We start from the raw sequence: 18916 nt of genomic DNA, 5'->3' as shown, positions 1-18916 counted from the left end.
TCATTTGGAACATAGTCCTCTGCCTCCTCATTTTGTCTCTGTGTATTGAGTAGGTCAACTATGCTTCCTGCTCGTGAATGTAGTGGCCTTATGTAGAAGGCATACTGTGAAGCCCAGTAGCACAATCCCCCGGTCTTGCCTTTAAAGTGATGCTGGCCTCATAGAATGAGTTTGGAAGTATTCCCTCTCTTCTGTTTTTTGGAATACTTTAAGAAGGGTGAATATTAGATCTTAAAATGTTTGGTAGAATTCAACTGTGAAGCCATCTGATCCTGGACATTTCTTTCTTGGGAGTTGTTTGATTACCAGTTTCAGTTCTGTTACTGGTAATCATTCTGTTCAAATTTCCTGTTTCTTCCTGGGTCAGTCTTGGAAGATTGTATGTTTCTAAGAATTCATCCATTTCTCCTAGGTTGTCCAGTTTATTGGCAAATAATTTTAAAATGAATTCTCTTATAATTCTTCAGATTTCTATTGTGTCAGTTAACTTCTTTTTATTTCTTGTTTTATTTGTATACTCTCCTTTTTCCTTGTTAAATCTCTTCTAGGGGTTTGTCTATTTTGTTTATCTTCTTGAAGAATCAGTTCTTGTTTTTTTTTTTCATTAATTTGTTTTCTTTATCTTTTTTATCTCTACTCTGATCCTTATGTCCATCCTTCTGTTAACTTTGGGTTTCATTTTTTTCTTCTTTTTCTATTTCCTTTAGTTCTGAGTTTTGATTGGGAATTTTCTTGTTTCTTGAGGTAGACCTGTACTGTTGTGTCCTCTCAGAACCGCTTTTGCAGCATCCCACATATTTTGAAATGTTATGTTTCTGTTTTCAATTTTCTCCCTGTATTGTTTCATTTCCTCTTTGTTCATTGATCCGTTGATTATTTAGAAGCATGTTGTTTAGCTTCCATGTGTTTGTGGTTTTTTTGAGTTTCCTTTATGTAATCGATCTAGTTTCATACCATGTGATCTGAAAAAATGCTTGATACGATTTCAGTCGTTTTTAATTTAATGAGGCTGTTTTTGTGTCCTTGTGTATGATCTTTTCTGTAGAATGTTCCATGTGCACTTGAGAAAAATGTGTATCCTGCTGTTTTTCGGTGGAGTGTTCTATATATATTCCTTAAAGCCATCTGATCTATTGTGTTATTCAGTGCCTCTGTTTTCTTATTTATTTTCAGTCTGAAAGATCTGTCCATTAATGGAAGTGTGTTGTTAAAGTCCCCTAATAGGATTGTGTTGCTGTCTCTTTCTCCTTATAAGTCTGTTAGTATTTGTTTTATAAACTTAGGTACTCCTATGTTGGGTGCATAGATAGATATTTACAATTGTTAATGTCCTTGTTGGACTATGTGCTTTATCATTATGTAATGTTCTCTTTGTCTTCAGTTACTTTCTTTGCTTTGAGGTCAATTTTATCTGATACAAGTACTGCTACTCTTGCTCTTATCTCCCTTTTATTTGGATGAAACATCTTTTTCCATCCCTTCACTTTCAGTCTATGTATATCTTTAGGTTTTTAATGAGTTCTTGTAGGTATCATAAAGATGGGTCTTGTTTCTTAATCCATTCTGTCACCCTTTGTCTTTTGATTGGTGCATTTAGTCCATTTACATTTAAAGTAATTATTGATAGGTATGTACTTAATGCTGTTTTATTGTTTCCTGGTTTTTTTGTTGTCATCCCTCTCTGTTCTTTTCTTCCTCTCTTATACTCATCTCTTGTGATTTGATGGTTTTCTTTAGTGTTCTGCTTGGGTTTCTTTTTTCTTTTTATTTAAACATTTTTCTTGTGTATCTAGTTTAGGCTTCAGGCTTGTGGTTACCATAAGGTTCATAGATAGTTTCCTAAGAATACAGCAGTCTATATTAAGTTTATGGTCATTAGGTTTTTAACCCATTCTAAAAGTACTATTTTATTCTTATTCCTCCTCCACACTTTATGTATAATATATCATGATCTACCTCTTTTTTGTGTATCCCTTGACGAATTTTGTTAGGCTTCTATTGCTAATTATGAATATAGTTGATTTTACTAATTTTTTTAACTTCATATTTGCTTAGTACATAATTGGCCTAATACCTTTACTGTAGGTTTATTTTCACCAGTGAAAAAAAATATTTAAACTTAAAAAACATTTCTATCTAAAGAAGTCCCTTTAACATACCTTTAGGCTAGTTTAGTGGTGATGAATTCTTTAAACCTTTGTTTATCTAGGAAACTTCTAATCTCTCCTTCAATTCTGAATGATACTCTTGTTGGGTAAAGGATTCTTGGTTGTAGGGTCTTCCTGTTCAATACATAAAATATTAATGCCATTGTCTTCTGGCCTGTAAAGTTTCTGCTGATAAATCTGTAGCCTGCTGGAGTTTCCCTTATAGGTAACTGCCCCTCACTGCTTTTAAGATTTTTCTCTTCATCTTTAATCTTTGTCATTTTAATCACTATGTGTCTTGGTGTTGTCTTACTGGAGTTCCTTTTGTTAGGGGCTCTGTGCTTCCAAGAACTGGGTATCTATTTCATTCCCCAGATTAGGGAGGTTTTCAGCTATTATGGCTGCTCTTTCATTCACAGTTGTCACACAGCTCTCTCAGCATCATCTCATTTTTAGAAGTTGTTTTTTCTTTCTGTTCCTCAGCTTGGTTACTTTCATGTTGTCTATCTTCCATTATATTGATTCTTTCCTCTGCTTCCAGTCATCTACTATTCATTCCCTCCTTCATGTTTTTCATTTCAGTTATTGTATTCTTCGGCTCTAGGCAACTCTGTCATATTGTCTCTCTTTGTTGAAGTTCTTTCTGAGATCATCAATTCTTTTCCGTAGGTCTGTGAGCATCTTTATAATTGTTACTTTGAAATCTTTATCAAGAAGATTGCTGATCTCCATTTCGTTTAGCTCTCTTTCTGGTGTCTTATCCTATACTTTTGTTTGGAACATATTCCTCTGCCTCCTCATTTTGTCTGGGTTCCTTTTTCTTCCTTTGTATCAGATCAGCTCAGCCTCCTGGTCTGGAAAGTAATGGCTTCATTAACACGTCCTGTGCTGCTCAAAAGCTTGACTCTTTGCTCGCCAGTGCCTGGTTCTCTTGTGGTTGAGCCACAGTTGCTATTGGTGGGCCGTGGGTGGGGCCCACCTGTTTGCACAGCTCACCTCTCTGTGCTCTTTGTGTAATATGAGGTCCTTATGCTGGGATTCATTGTGGGTGGGGCTGTTCTCTGCTTGCCAGTCAGTAGTGGAGGCTGTTGCCAGGCCAAGCATGCTGGGCAGGTATGAATTGCAATGCTGCCATGTGTTGAGCCACCAGCGAGGGAGCTAGAGAGTTTCAGAGTTGGTTCCCAACCAATTGGGCTGAGGGAGGTCTAGGAAAGCCAGGGAAGTATGGTCTGCCTTCTTTCTTCCAGGCAGCAAATTCACATGCTGCTGAGCCCAGTGGGGCAGGTGTGTAGAGGAGTGCACCAGGTCACTGAGCTGCAGGTAGGGAGACAGAGCGCTTCGAGCTGGCTCCACAAGCACTGAACCAGTTGGTCTGAGGGAGCACTGAGAAAACATCCACGTGCCCTTTCTCCTCCAGAGAGAGCTCCCTCCAACCCCCACTTTTCTGGCACACTTCCTGCTGCTGGTAAATCTTTCAAATTGCCGCCTCTGTGTTGGGTCTCAGTAGGACCAAGGGAGTGTGCCTGTCTTCCACAAGTCACTGGAGCCTCAGCCCACCAGGTTCCTCTACTTTTCCCTGATGTCCAGCCCTGTTAATCATCAAAGCCCAACACAGTATGGACTTGTATTCCTGGAGCAGATCTCCAGGGCTGATGTGCCAAATTCCTGAGCATTTATTCCCTTTGCAGTTTGTTCCTCTTCCTCCCACTTGGGTGCTGGGACGGGGGAAGGGCTTGCATTCTGGTTGATGACAGTTCTGCCCCATTGCCCTTCTCAGTGTGGTTCTCTCTTCACCAGGTGTACATGGTCTTTTTTGTAGTCTTCAGGACATTTTCAGGGTTAGTTGTGTTTGTTCCTTGGAGGAAGTTTTCACTTTGCCCATCCTACTCTACTATCTTTTCCCTGAATCTCTGTTAACATATTTCTTGAATAAATATTTTTTCATTTGTTCTGTGACCACAGGACAATTACTAGAGGCTTTAGTTCTTTCTTTTTTTTACGTATTGTTCACCAGCTCTGCTTGTTTGGTTGGAGAGTGAGTCTACAGAGCTCCTTACACTGCCATCCAAGAAAGAGAACTCTGCCTTTGCTTTTGAAACATGTTTTTTTTTCTAGATAAAGAATTCTAACTTAACAGTTTTTTCTGTCAGTGCTTTAAAGGTATATTTCTGTTGTCTGCTGGCCTCCATTGTTGTGGCCTTGCATGTAATGTCTTATCTTCCCATCCTCTACTCACTGGCTGGTTTGCATTTTCTTTATATTGGTTTCTCTTAAGTTTGAGTGTGATGTTCAGTGTTGTAGTTGATGCTGAATACCTGCTTTCCTTCCAAGAATCTGGAATTTTGATACATGCTAGGCAGAAAGTGCTTAGATACAATCCCCAGTACATACCTTGAGCACTGAATCTCTAATGACATTCCCTGGTAGATAGCATTTTGCATGTGTTGTGACAGCTCTTTTCTGGAGGAATGGAACATGTCCCGTTTTGCAGGCTCATGCTTGGTTTCCCCAGACTTAACCCCAAGCACCTAGTGCCTTTGCTGATTTTGCTTAGTGTCCCTACAGTGTAACAAATCATAGCCATGAGTCCTGTGTGCTGGGTCCTAGGAGTCCTTCTAGTGAATCATCAGACCTGGGGGTGGTCTTGGGTGCCCCCAAATACCAAATGTTTCTTTGCACTTGTATGGTCTGGTCAGGAGTCTGCCTAGGATTTGATGGGTTTGACATGCTGTTGGGGGGCGGGCTCCCCCTTCTGTGGGGACTTCTGTCTGTGATTTCTTCCCTAAATTTTTAGCCACCCATGTTGACTCCCAACTCTACCCTCTGAGACCTGAAGTCTGTAGGACTGCACATTCTGCCTGAGCTCTCCAAGCAGCAGACTGGGGATGCAGAAGCCTTTGGGTCCCTTGTTTCAAGGATCCAACCCCCTGAGTTTCTGTGGGCTTCTGCTTGCTTTCCAGTGTCCCCAAATAGGTATGTTAATATTTTTCTTGCAGTGGAAATACCTGCTTGCTTCTTTAATAGTTAACAAATGTCGCTAGTAGTTAAGGCAGCTTTTCCTGTTCTTAATAGCAAACACAACTTTCAGATGGCTGGTGAAAAATCTATCTTCCTCGTCTAAAGAGTTACTGCTTTTCAAAGGTCCATTAGAATTCTTTGATTATGTATTTATTTTTTTTCTGTAGTGCTCTTTCTCTGAATTATCCAGCCATTGGTATAGGACCCCAACCCGAGAAAAGCTTTCAGCATTGCTTGTCATTTCAGTTATCCTGGCCCCCTGATCTCCCTGTTCTGGGAGGAATCAGAGCAAGAATTAGCAACAAGCACTGCTGCTGACAGTTACTGGTGATGATGCAATATGCCAAACTTTCCTTACTGTGATTATTTTGCATCTTTGGTCTTTTCTTGTAAGCAGATGTATTTGCAGGCCTCACCTGATATTTCTCAGGCTGTTCGGTATTTTAACTGCAGCAATAGCAGAGTTACTCTTTATTACTTGAACTGAGCTCTTGAACCAGTTTGGATTTCTCCAAGGATTTTTGTTCATGTGTTAGCCAACCTTTTGTCCATCCTTATTTCAGTTTGTCTTATGCAACTGTATAGCACATTTCAGTACATTCCTGGGCCTAGAGATAAGGAGATGATTAGTTGGGTAAAGTGGATTTGGTTGGAGTGATCCTTTTTGACTAATTTCACTGCTTTGTAAACTGTCAGAGGACTTTGTAATGTTAAGGAAATCCTGCACTTGTTCCATGTTCTGGTTTTTTAGATTGAATTTTAGAAGGAAATCGTAATAAAAAGAACTTGGTTGGTTTATGATACCACCGGTAGTCAGAGAAGACTGTTATGATTTGGATTTGCCAGAACTTTACTGTGCATGTGATTGTCAATAGCATTGCAAAAAAAATGTCTAGGTAATTTGGATGAGATTTTCATGCTTTTTTTCCTTTACTCTGTCTTAGTTTTTTAAAGTCTTAATAGAACTTGCTTGCAATTCTATACTTTTAAGGAGTTTTTAAATTCTTTGCATTGAAAATCTGTAGCTAGAAGTGGATACATGCATATACTTAAACAGTTGTTTTCTCATAACTGACATGGGGAAGGAACTGAAAACCTGAAGAAAAATTTATTTAGTAGTTTACCTGAGAGCAAGGTTTTACTTTGTCACCACCAAAAAAGTGCTCTGCAAATAACTTTAGGCTTAGTAGTACAATAAAATTTTTTTAAATCTAGGTGATGCCTTTTTGTGGGAGATAACTTATTTTTGCCATTCTGACAAGGGGTCAGCAGGACTATAAGCATTCAAAGGGGAAGGACATTTTTCCTTGAATGGGGTGGGTGTGCTCATGTCCCTGTTTAGTCTGAGGTTGGTATTTGAGGCCTATAGTGGTTATTAATCCTTCCCACCCTGTGTCTTGTGTTTGGTGTGACTCATGTAGACCTGTCACTTCAAAGACATGTTTCTTGACTCCTTGTCAGCTGAATGTGTCCTGTCAACTTGCAAACCACCTCCCCCATGCAGATTATTAGGGCACCATGTCCACGACCTGAATGTCTTGTGTTCTTTCTTTCCTTCACAGTCAAATGTGAGAGTCAACAAACTATAACCAACTCAGATCAACTCAGAGAATGTGTTTTATATTTTTAAATAGTTGGAAAAAAATCAAAAGTATTTTACTTTATCACAAAAATTGTAAGACTCTTAATTTTAAAATGTACCCATAAATAGAGTTGTTTAGTTTTTAATGCCACCTCATTTACATGCTATTTGTGGGTGTTTTCATGCCACAGTGGCAGACTTGAGTGATTGGGAGACCATATGACCTGTGTGGCCCTGTCTATAAAGTTTGCCGACCCCTCTGTCTGACGTGAACCCTGTTGCTGCCCTCTTCCAGTGTTTAACAAAGTCTGGCCACTGGGTATACGTAAAACACACGCTGCCACTGCTGGACTGGTCCTGTTCCTCCTCTTGGTTTCCTGAGAGAGGCAGGACCAGTGCAGGGTGGCAGATGAAGGTTGGGGGAACGGGGTAGAGAGGAAAAGCCATTGATACAAGGAGAGAAGGAGAAAGACCCCCTTCCCCCCACTTCCCTTGCTTCAGCCTTAAGGAAATGGAAGAAAGGAAAATGGGTGCTCTGGCTTAGGGTATTTCATTACTCTGGAATGGAAACTGGATAGGATTAAAAGTAGTTTCACCTAAGTAATCATTTCCTTACCCCTTATATTTACAATTTTAAAACTGTTTCTGCCATGAAATTGATTTGCATAGACCTTTCCAGAGATAATCCTTTACTTATATTGAAATACTTACATCCTTATGCATAATTCTTTACAGGCAAATGAGCGGGGGAAATCACTTTGAGAGCTTTCTGTGCTGTATTACGGGCTGTGGGGACTCGCCCATGCAGGCTGGCATTAGGTGCTGCCTTGGTGGAGATCTGCTAGGTGTGGACTCTGCCCTCTGCTGAAACTAGACCTTTCATACTCTTTTTTTCGCCCAGAAGTAATGATGTGTATTTAATTTTAGGCTTTTCTGGGCTGAAGTAATTAAGGGCTATATCCCACATAGATATTGGAGAGCTTTGCCGGGAGCAGGGGGGTTGAGAATAGGGGAGGTGGTGGGGTTTGGGCATTACACCATTCTCCAAAACTCTACAAGTGTACTCAGTCATCCTGTTAATTTTGAATGTTGGAGAATAGGTACACCGTTACGTCATCTGATCTGACCTGTAACTTTGCCAGAAATTTATTATATGCTTGATAATCAACGGGCTTAGACCTTTGCATCCTTAATTTAAGAGCTGTCCTATGGCTGTAGGCCTCTACCCACAAGGTACAGAGGTACATGCTGCCCTGGGGAAGAAGGCTGGTGGCTTCTATGTTAACTGGAGAGGTAACAACAGATTCTTAAGTATTTCTCCAATAGTGTGGGGGCATTGTGGCAAGTATGTTTTGTTCATGTGAGTCATAAAATATACCACATTTACACTTAGGATGGTAAAGTAGTAGAACTTGTCCCAGTAATAACAGTATGTTTCATGGCAAGTTTGTGTGAATTCATAAATTTGGTACAGGATATATTGCTCATCAAATTCAAAGATAAACAGCATCTTCCCTAAAGATGCTAATGTGAAATTAGTTAAAGCCAAGATGTGAAGGTACATAACCTGATCATTCTAGACCATTTTATTACCATCAAGATGTCATCATGTTCTCTGCTGACCTTTTTAATTTGAACTGAGTACTTGTACGTGACACTGTAATACAGGCCTCATTTCCTGGGTTAACCAGTTCTGCACCTTAGAGGGCTCTTAGCCCGCCATGGCTTGTTGCACTTGCCACAGCCAAGCTATTGCTTAAGTGCCTGCTGTTGGCAACCTAGGGATGAATAGGCTGTAGACGACTAGTGCTGGTCCAGTTGTGACTGAGAAGCAACTCAGGTGGTCAGGGTTTAATAACAAAAATTTTTAAAGAGCCCCCTTTGAATCACAATAAAAATGAGCTACCTAGTGTGCATCCATGTATTCTGAGCATAAAATTTTAACATTTTGTTTGACTTAATATCAGAGAAATTGAAAAAATCCCAAATGTTCTGTTCCTATTCTATTTTCCAATGATTTGGCTTAGGGAAGAGAAGATCATTTTCATTATATGTGGTTTTCATCACTTGTGATGTTTCATTATTAAACTTGTACTTTTTCCAAATAATATAATTATAGTTGTTGTTTTATCTTTTATGAAACAGGTTGAAAGGATTGTTGACAAAAGGAAAAACAAAAAAGGGAAGACAGAATACTTGGTTCGGTGGAAAGGCTATGAGAGTGAGGACGACACCTGGGAACCGGAGCAGCACCTGGTGAACTGCGAGGAGTACATCCACGACTTCAACAGGCGCCACACCGAGAAGCAGAGAGAAAGCACGTTAGCCAGAGCAAATAGAGCCTCTCCAAACAATGCGAGGAAACAGATTTCCAGATCCACCAACAGCAACTTTTCTAAGACCTCTCCTAAATCACTAGTGATTGGCAAGGACCTCGAGCCTAAAAACAGTCAGTTATTTGCTGCCAGCCAGAAGTTCAGGAAAAACACAGCTCCATCTCTCTCAAACCGGAAGAATATGGACCTAGCAAAATCAGGTATAAAGATACTTGTGCCTAAAAGCCCCATTAAGAGCAGGACGGCAGTGGACGGCTTTCAGAATGAGAGCCCTGAAAAACTGGACCCCATTGAGCAGGGTCAGGAGGACACGGTGGCACCAGAAGTGGCAGCTGAAAAGCCGGTTGGAGCTCTGTTGGGCCCTGGGGCAGAACGAGCTAGAATGGGGAGCAGGCCCCGAATACACCCACTAGTGCCTCAGGTGTCTGGCCCCGTGACTGCAGCCATGGCCACGGGATTAGCTGTTAACGGGAAAGGTAAGTGTCGAGGTGAGCTGCTCAGCGGGTAGCACCTCTGTCGGCAGCCATGGGCTTTGCTCAGGATGCCTGGTGATTGCCTCACAGCTGGAAAGGTGCTGCTTCCTTCCATGGTGGGCCTGCCCTGCAGAGTGGCTGATGGAAGCCTGGGGACTCTGCAGAGTCCATGTCTAGCAGAGATATCTGGAAGAACCTTTGAGAGATTTTACCAGCTTCATTCTTTCCTTGACACCTTTGGCACTTATCTCCTCAGTCCGCTCTCACCATCTATTTAATCGGCCATCCACAAACTCTACCAGCACGTTGATTTGCATTAAATAGCATATCGCTGTACGTAGGCTAGGGTTGGTACTTTTTTTAACAGCAACCTTCTTTCTGAAGGCTCCTGCTCTTACATATCTCCTAACTCATGTTAGGAGCCCACCTGAATTTTCTAAGTGTGACCAGTATTGATGAACAGTTATGATCTGTGTTTTGCTAACCCATTTAAGTAACCAGAAATGCCTTTCAGTGAAGGTGTGGTTTACCTAATAGAGCCTTTGGGACTTGGGTTCGTTTCTGTGGAATAGCATTGTCCTTTTTCAGAGTAGGAGCCCCTTCAACACTGGATGGTCTTTTCTGTTTTACTGTCATGCCTGCCCCTGAACTCTGCAGTTCAGTTGGTTGTATCATGGACTCTGATCTCCTGAGACAGCACACCTGGGAATTAGCACAAACAGCTCCTTCCCTTCCCTTTTCCTGGCCTTGTGAGCCACCACTTCTTTCAGAAGTCTACCACCTATTTCTCTGATTTCCCTCCCACAGGTCTGGTAGTTTCTTACCTGCTGTAGCTTTCTCACCGGTCCTCCTACTCCTGCCTTTGATGGTTCCCATCCATTTTCTGTAATTCTCAGGCAGGAGGGGGGCCCCCATTGCTACTCTGACTGTACCATTTCCTTGGCACGTGTCCTCGGGCGTCCTCTGCTCCATCTCTCCACATCGGTGTTCTGCTCTCCTCCCTGCCCTCGTGCACCTCGTGAACTGACTCCTGATTCAGGGCTACCTGCTCGTGTTGTCTCGTCTCATGCCCTCCTTGCCCTCTGTGACAGTATTACAGTTGCCTCTTTACCTGAGTGTGTCTCCCTGAACTGCTTCATAAAATAATATAAAACAAAATGAAATGATGGTTTAGTAGAGCTGTTTTCCTCCAAAGAGAAACATTCCTCTAAGACACCACTCTGCCATCCTGCTATGGTGCATCCAGCAGGTTTTGGCTTATGCCTTTGTGTGATGTGAAGAGGCATATAAAGAGAGTCCGGGGTTTCCCTTTGGACAGTAAGATGCCCTCTTGCTAGTGTTTTTCATATACATGCTTGACCCAGATTCTGCTCCTTTTCCCCACTCCAGAGGTTTGCCTTTGCCTGAGACCTGTGTGAGTTTCCTTACAGAGTTGACTTCCCACATTGTTGACCTACTCATGGATGCAGCTTTCTCTGCTCATTGTAAGTGAAGTACCATAGAGGTTCAGAAGTAGAAGAGCATAAATCATCTAAGAGCATGCTCTCTTTTACAGATAGGGAAGTCACATCCAGAGATTGTGATGTTTGAGCAGAAAAAAATCAAAGACAGAAGTGGAATCAGAACATGTTTCTCAATTCCTGCTTGCCTGTTCTTACCATTGCTTACACTGTCCACTAGGCAAAGAAACATCTACTACTTTATCAATTACTGAGGGCCAGATACTGTGCTGGGCTCAGGTGCTGCAAAGAATGCCTGGGCCTAGGTTGACCCTGGGACAGGGATTGGCAAACTACAGCCCGTGGGCCAAACCCAGCCCACCACCTGTCTTTTTATGGCCTGCAAGCTAAAGAATGGTTCTTATGTTTTTTAATGTTTTTAAAAAATCCAGAGGGATAGTATTTCATGACATGTGAAAATATAAGAAATTCAAGTTTCTGTGTCCATAAGTAAAGTTTTATTGGAACACAGCTATAGTCATTTATCCATTTATGGTCTGTGGCTGCTTTCCAGCTATAAAGACAGACTTGAAACATTGTGACAGAGATCATATAGCCTGCAAAAGCTGAAGAAATTGACAGTCTCGCTCTTTACAGAGTTTGCTAACCCCTGCTCTAGGAAGTCACAGCAATATTTGGGAGACTGAGAGGTGAGGGGACACAAAAGGCTTCAGAAGATCTGTGGTTCCCTTTGTCCACCAAAGTTGTATATACATACATTTTTATGGAGCAGGGCTTGATTTCTTAAAACTTTTGACCCTTAAGTTTCCACATTCTACTTTTACCACAGTTATGCTGGGCTGGTGGCCCTCAGTAAAAGCCTTCATTTTTGTATATAAGAAGGATAATGGCTTCTATTTAAATAAGGAGTTGGTGGCTTCCTTTTTATTACTCTTCCCACTTGAAACCTTTAAAATGTCCATAAGGGACATGTAAGCATAAAATCTTAAATTGTTTTATCATGTTTCCAGAGAGGTAGGTAGGTTGGGATTGGAGTAACACCGTATTTCCAAGACCCTTGTGACCGCTTTTCTCTCTTGGCCCTGAGTCCTCTATATATGTTGAGAATATACTTTCCACTTAGTTGAGAGAAAGCGTAGAAGACACCTGCAGATATTTCTAGGACAGTGGTGAATGACATCCCCTGTGGCCATAATCTAAATCAGGCTTGTGGATCAAGAAGGAAAAGAACCAGAATCTCCTCCCCCACCCCTTCCATTGGGGTGTCCCTTCTGAAAGAAGCACGATGGCAAAGGCAGGTGGTGTGGGAGACAGCTTGACCACCTGCAGACCTAAGGAGGGTCAGTACTTTTGCTGCCCTTCAGGTTTTTCCTTGATACAAAGATGCCCTTGGAACTCCACTGGAATGTAAGCTCCAAGAAAGGGTTGTTTTGCCAGTGCTGAATCTTATCTGTGCATAGTAGGTGCTCTGCAAATGTTTGTGGAGGGAACGATTCCAAGTAGAACAGAGTTGTGAGTCCTCTAGCCAAGGTGCTGGGTCACACTGAACGGGAAGGAAGAAATGCTATTGGAATGACTAGGTACATGGGCCAGAAGCACAGAAACATTCCAGAATACCTCTTATGTGCCCTCAGGGTGTATCTTTCCTGAATATAGAAAGCGGAGTGAAGCTGGTAGCTTGTTGGTTCACATTCATAAATTCTTAAAGTAGTTGTTTGTTTTTACTGTCCACATTAATTTAAGAACTATGTAAGAAAACTGATTTGTTTTTCTGAAACTAATTGAAGCAGATACTCATGGAATCATTGGGAAATGAACCATCTCCTATTTAAAACATAAATCATGTGTATAGGAGAGAATTTCTGCCACCAGACACAGCAGATATTTAAATATGTGTTAACCAAAAGAGTAAATGTTTCAGGAGAATTTTAGCACAAACACGATTACTTTTACAGAATAACCATATGTGTATTTGGTTTTTAACTGTTTTAAGCATGAAACAAAGGTTTGAGAGATGAATATATTGCTTCACTCAGAAATATGAGAAATTTTAATGTCTTCTTGCTCTTTTAATTGCCTGATGAATTAATCCTAGATGAGAAACAATTGCTTTTAAAAATTGGATCACCATTACTTTGTACTTTATGGATTCAAGTATATAATTGATCATCATTCCACAAATATGATACCTGAGAAAATACTATTAGCCGACCTAAAAAAAAATGAGATCTAAACCCTACCAATATTATCATGTAAGGTTGGCTGCTAGATATTAAGTTAAAACAGACAGATTTAGGAGGAAAGTGACTGATGACACACAAAATGTCTTCTAGCCTCTGGGCATTTCAAAGGCATCTCTCCTGGGAGAAACTCTTGAGGAGAAATTGGATTCTTCTGAGGAGCTGAAGGACAAATTCCTCTAAGGAAGAATATCAAGCAGATGACCTGTCCCCCTTCTCTGAGATTACCAGGAAGCAGTAATGCCAAATCAGTAGCTCCAGGGAGCCACTTACTATGTAGGTGCTGAAGTTAGAACTTCCCTCCAGGAAAGGTTAAGTCAAAAGACCAGGGCCCAGAGGCAGGAACTGTTGAGCAGGGGCACCATGGGAAATGTCCTCTGGAGAAGAGAGGACATTTGGGGCCTCGCTAGAGCAAACAGCTGGCTAAAAGTGTGCATGGAGATTTGATCAGATTTAAATCTGAAACCCACAAACATTTGTCTGAACCTCCTGTAAACAGGTCCCACCCTAGATGCTTCCACACATATTATCCCATAGGGAACAAACCTACTTACACATAAAAGGGGGATAGAAGCTAAAATTGACCCAAAGTGGAGTAAACCTTTGAGGCAAGCAGGCGCACAACTTCCCTCTGCTCCCTTCCTAAGCAGAATGATGTCAGCACCCAGGCACAGTCATTTGTACTCGTTCCTGGGGGTGTGAGCTCAGTGGCCCTCAAACCGGGGGTGCTGCAGAGTCTAACAGTTTTAGACATGAGGCTCCATCGAGCTGAGGTTTTTGTCTAGGAGGCAGTCTGCTGCTGTGGAGTTGGGCATCCCTGGGAGTCTTTGAAAACATTCAAACCATGATCATTTTATTTTAAAACTTACATATATGGGGTTATTTGCCAGTCATTGATGTGGAGCCAAAGCCTTTAAATAAGGGATACTTTCATTTGCTCTTGTTTGAAGAGCCAAGCCCTTTTCTTTATGGGTACATTGATTGGAGTTGCGTTTTGTGTGAAACACACTCATAATGCATCATCAACTATTTCCAGTTTGGATTTCACTAAAATGGAGCAAGAGCTTCAGTACTTACAAATCTGGGCTCACAGTCCGTGGACTTTATATTTTTTCCATTGTCTCACTTACTACCTCATTTGACCTTACTTAGAGTCTTTCCAAAGCATTAGACATAGTTCTCATTCAAGTGTCAGCTCGACTTTTATAATCGTATCTGATTTTAGATAAAAATGAATTAAGTATGATAATGGCAAGTTGAAGTGGTAAGAAGTGCAAGACATAAACCAGCCAGCTCTTGACCAGCACGTATCCCAGCAGGAGGCATCCTAGCCTGATGCTGAGCTCTGTGCTCAGACTTCCTTCCTCACTGCACCTTGAGGGTTTTATGATGGTGCAAGAATGGTTGAGACTGGGGCTGCGTTAACCCAGTGAACCCACTTCAGAGCTCTGGACTGTTTACTTTGCTATTTCTGTTTCCACTTTCTTTTGTATTTTTTTCCTGTACCACTGGGTTTCAAAATGTGCCCAGACCAACAGCGGCAGCATCTGGGGACCTGTTAGAAATGTGCATCCCGGGCTCCACCCACACTTCCCAAAATGGAATCTCAGGTGGGTCCAGCAGTGTGTTCCACAAGCCCTCCAGGTGGTTCTGATGCTTGCCCAAGACTTACCGCCATCTTGTGCTGTGCTTTATTGCAGATTTATGGTTTTATAGAGTTAACATGGGAAATAAATAAAAATACACTACTAGGTTCTTGTTTATAGTACATTTTAGATTCTTATAGTTAGGTATATTTCCTGTTGTCTCCTGAGATTGCTTAGCCTTAGCATATCTTGATTTAAAATTATCCTTAGGCATTTGTAATTGGTTTTTAATAAATATTTTAATATATAAAAATTTTAAATGACAGGAAAACAAAATAATGTAAACAGCTCAAATAAAAAAGCCCCGTCCTATCCTTTCCCCATGACCCCATTATTCTCCAGAGATAACCTCTGCTAACAGTTTTTTCCTTCCAGAAAGTATATAAATATGCACATCTTTTAAATATATCAATGGGCTCATGTTGTCATGGGTATTAAAAAGAAATTTCGTGATACATCTTGGATATATTTTCATAGCCACACAAATAGCCCTACTTATTCTTCTGAAAGATTTTACGGCTGTTTTTGTAAAAATATATCATATATACCTACTATCAGTTATTCTCAACAGGGGTCACCTGGGCCTGGATAGTTCCCTGGTTTAGCCTCCCTGGGTTTGGCCTGAACTTGCTAGCAATGGACTAGCTTTTGTGACAAATCACAGTGTCTTGTTCCCATCTGCTGGCATATCCACATTTGCACAAGGGGCCTATACCTGGGTGTATCCATTAGGTGAGAACCACAGCTATAGGCACAAGGAGTTTTTTCCCCCAAAAAGGAATATATTTTATTGAGGTTACAACAGCAGAAACAGTAACACACCTCCTATCTTAAATATAAGTAATCTGTAAATACTATGAATTTTTACACAAGTAAATTTAAAAGTACACTGAGCAAATAGGATATTTTACCCTTACCTCCTCCCCTCAGAATACCATTCCCTGCCCCAGAGGGAACGTTCACAGCTTAACGTGTGTCATTTCAGACCTTCCTCTGTGTATTTATATTCTGATACGGAATCACACTACATAAATTGTTCTAGTACTTGCCTATTTCATTCAACGTCAGTCTTGGAAGTTATTTTAACACTCAGATCTCTATCTAAGTTGTTCGAAAGTTATACTTGATTTTTACTTTTTCATAAGATGTCAGACTGCTAGACAAGACCAGCCAGAGAAAAACTCACATTCACCGGCTGTTTACATTCTGCCTCACTTACTTTATCCTCTCCTCTGTCTGTGTATATATTAATACACACACTTACTTATATATGCATTTTTTTTCCTAAACTACTTGAGAGTCAGTTGGAGATTTGCTGTTGTAAACAAGAGTGAACTGCAAGAGCTATAATTGATCTGAGAATTTGATATTGCCAGATGGCCCCTCTAAACAAGCTGCAAATATTGTGAGTGGCCATTCACACCTATTTTTTTTTCAATCCCACCTGCTTTTTTTTTTTATTAAGGTATGATTGATATACACTCTTATGAAGGTTTCACATGAAAAAACAATGTGGTTACTACATTTACCCATATTATCAAGTCCCCACCCATACCCCAATGCAGTCACTGTCCATCAGTAGAGTAAGATGCCACAAATCCACTATGTGCCTTCTCTGTGCTACACTGTTCTCCTCGTGATGCCCCACACCATGTATACTAAACATTATACCCCTCAATCCCCTTCTCCCTCCCTCCCCACCCGCCCTCCCACACTGCTCCCCTTTGGTAACAACTAGTCCCTTCTTGGAGTCTCTGAGTCCGCGGCTATTTTGTTCTTTCAGTTTCACTTCATTGTTATACTCCACAAATGAGCGAAATCATTTGGTATTTGTCTTTCTCTGCCTGGCTTATTTCACTGAGCATAATGTCCTCCACCTCCATCCATGTTGCAAATGGTAGGACTTGTTTGTTTCTTATGGCCGAATAGTATTCCATTGTGTATATGTACCACCTCTTCTTTATCCATTCATCTACTCATGGACACTTAGGTTGCTTCCATATCTTGGCTATTATAAAAAGCTGCGATAAACATAGGGGTGCATATGTCTTTTTGAATCTGAGAAGTAGTATTCTTTGGGTAAATTCCAGGGAGTGGGATTCCCTGGTCAAATAGTATTTCTGTTTTTAGTTTTTTGAGGAACCTCCATATTACTTTCCACAATAGTTGAACTAGCTTACATTCCCACCAGCAGTGTAGGAGGGTTCCCCTTTCTTCGCATCCTCACCAGCATTTATTGTTCTTAGTCTTTTTGATGCTGGCCATACTTACTAGTTGGTGGTGATATCTCACTGTAAATTGAATTTGCATTTCCCTGATGATTATAGTGATGTGGAGCATCTTTTCATGTGTCTGTTGGCCATCTGAATTCCTTCTTTGGAGAACTGTCTCTTCATATCCTCTGCCCATTTTTTAATCAGGTTATTTGCTTTTTGGGTATTGAGGTGTATAAGTTCTTTGTATATTTTGGATGTTAACCCCTGTCTAATATGTCATTTACAAATATATTCTCCCATACTGTAGGATGCTTTTTTGTTCTGTTCATGGTGTCCTTTGCGATACAGAAACTTTTTGGTTTGATGTAGTCCCATGAGTTCATTTTTGCTTTTGTTTTCCTTTGGCACAGAGATGCTTGTGCTTATACTCAGGAAATGTTTGCCTATGTTGTCTTCTAAGAGTTTTATGATTTCATAACTTACATTCAAGTCTTTAATCCATTTTGAGTTTACTTTTGTGTATGGGGTTAGACAGTAATCCACTTTCATTCTCTTGCATGTAGCTGCCCAGTTTTGCCAACACCAGCTGTTGAAGAGGCTGTCATTTCCCCATTGTATATCCATGGCTCCTTTATTGTATATTAATTGACCATATATTGGGTTTATATCAGGGTTCTCTAGTCTATTCCATTGGACTATGGGACAATTTGGTGCCAGTACCAAATTGTCTTGATTACTGTGGCTTTGTAGTAGAGCTTGAAGTTGGGGAGCATAATCCCCCCAGCTTTATTCTTCCTTCTCAGGATTGCTTTGGCTATTCAAGGTCTTTCATGGTTCCATATGAATTTTAGAACAATTTTCGGTAGTTCATTGAAGAATGCTGTTGGTATTTTGATAGGATTGCATTGAATCTATAGATTGCTTTAGGCAGGATGGCCATTTTGACAATTTTAATTCTTCCTAACCATGAGCATGGGATGAGTTTCCATTTATTGGTATCTTCTTTAATTTCTTTTAAGGATGTCTTGTAGTTTTTAGGGTATAAGTCTTTCACTTCCTTGGTTAAGTTTATTTTTAGGTATTTTATTCTTTTTGATGCAACGTGAATGGAATTGTTTTCCTGATTTCTCTCTCTGCTAGTTCATTGTTAGTGTATAGGAATGCCACAGATTTCTGTGTATTAATTTTGTATCCTGCAACTTTGCTGAATTCAGATATTAGATCTGGTAGTTTCGGAGTGGATTCTTTGGGGTGTTTTATGTACAATATCATGTCATCTGCAAAGAGGGAGAGTTTAAGTTCTTCCTTGCCAATTTGGATTCCTTTTATTTCTTTGTGTTGTCTGACTGCCATGGCTAGGACTTCCAGTACTATGTTGAATAGAAGTGCGGAGAGTGGGCATCCTTGTCTTGTTCCCATTGTTAAAGGAAAAGCTTTCAGCTTCTTGCTGTTAAGTATGATGTTGGCTGTCGGTTTGTCATATATGGCCTTTATTATGTTGAGGTACTTGCCCTCTATACCCATTCTGTTGAGAGTTTTCAGCATGAATGGATGTTGAATTTTGTCAAATGCTTTTTCAGCATCTATGGAGACAAGCATGTTGTTTTTGTTCTTCTTTTTGTTGATGTGGTGTACGATCTTGATGGATTTTCAAATGTTGTACCATCCTTGCATCCCTGGAATAAATCCTACTTGATCATGATGGATGATCTTTTTGATGTATTTTCGAATTCGGTTTGCTAATATTTTGTTGAGTAAATTTGCATGTATGTTCATCAGGGATATTGGTCTGTAATTT

At 40.6% G+C, this 18916-nt stretch overlaps 1 protein-coding gene across 6 annotated transcripts in view; it reads left to right on the top strand.

Moving 5' to 3' along the window:
* The window catches only part of CDYL (chromodomain Y like), a 286736-nt gene that overhangs the window by 182829 nt on the left and 84991 nt on the right, over positions 1-18916 (top strand). For 4 of the 6 annotated variants that reach the window (XM_073224642.1, XM_073224643.1, XM_073224641.1 and 1 more), the window contains one exon: positions 8893-9559. In XM_073224642.1, the coding sequence (XP_073080743.1) occupies positions 8893-9559 (667 nt within the window). The remainder of the gene's footprint in view (positions 1-8892; positions 9560-18916) is intronic. The other 2 variants (XM_073224645.1, XM_073224644.1) reach the window with 1 other exon arrangement.

This window comes from Manis javanica, chromosome 16, assembly GCF_040802235.1.
Source record: "Manis javanica isolate MJ-LG chromosome 16, MJ_LKY, whole genome shotgun sequence".
NCBI lineage: Eukaryota > Metazoa > Chordata > Mammalia > Pholidota > Manidae > Manis > Manis javanica.
This window is presented reverse-complemented; position numbering and strand designations above follow the sequence as displayed.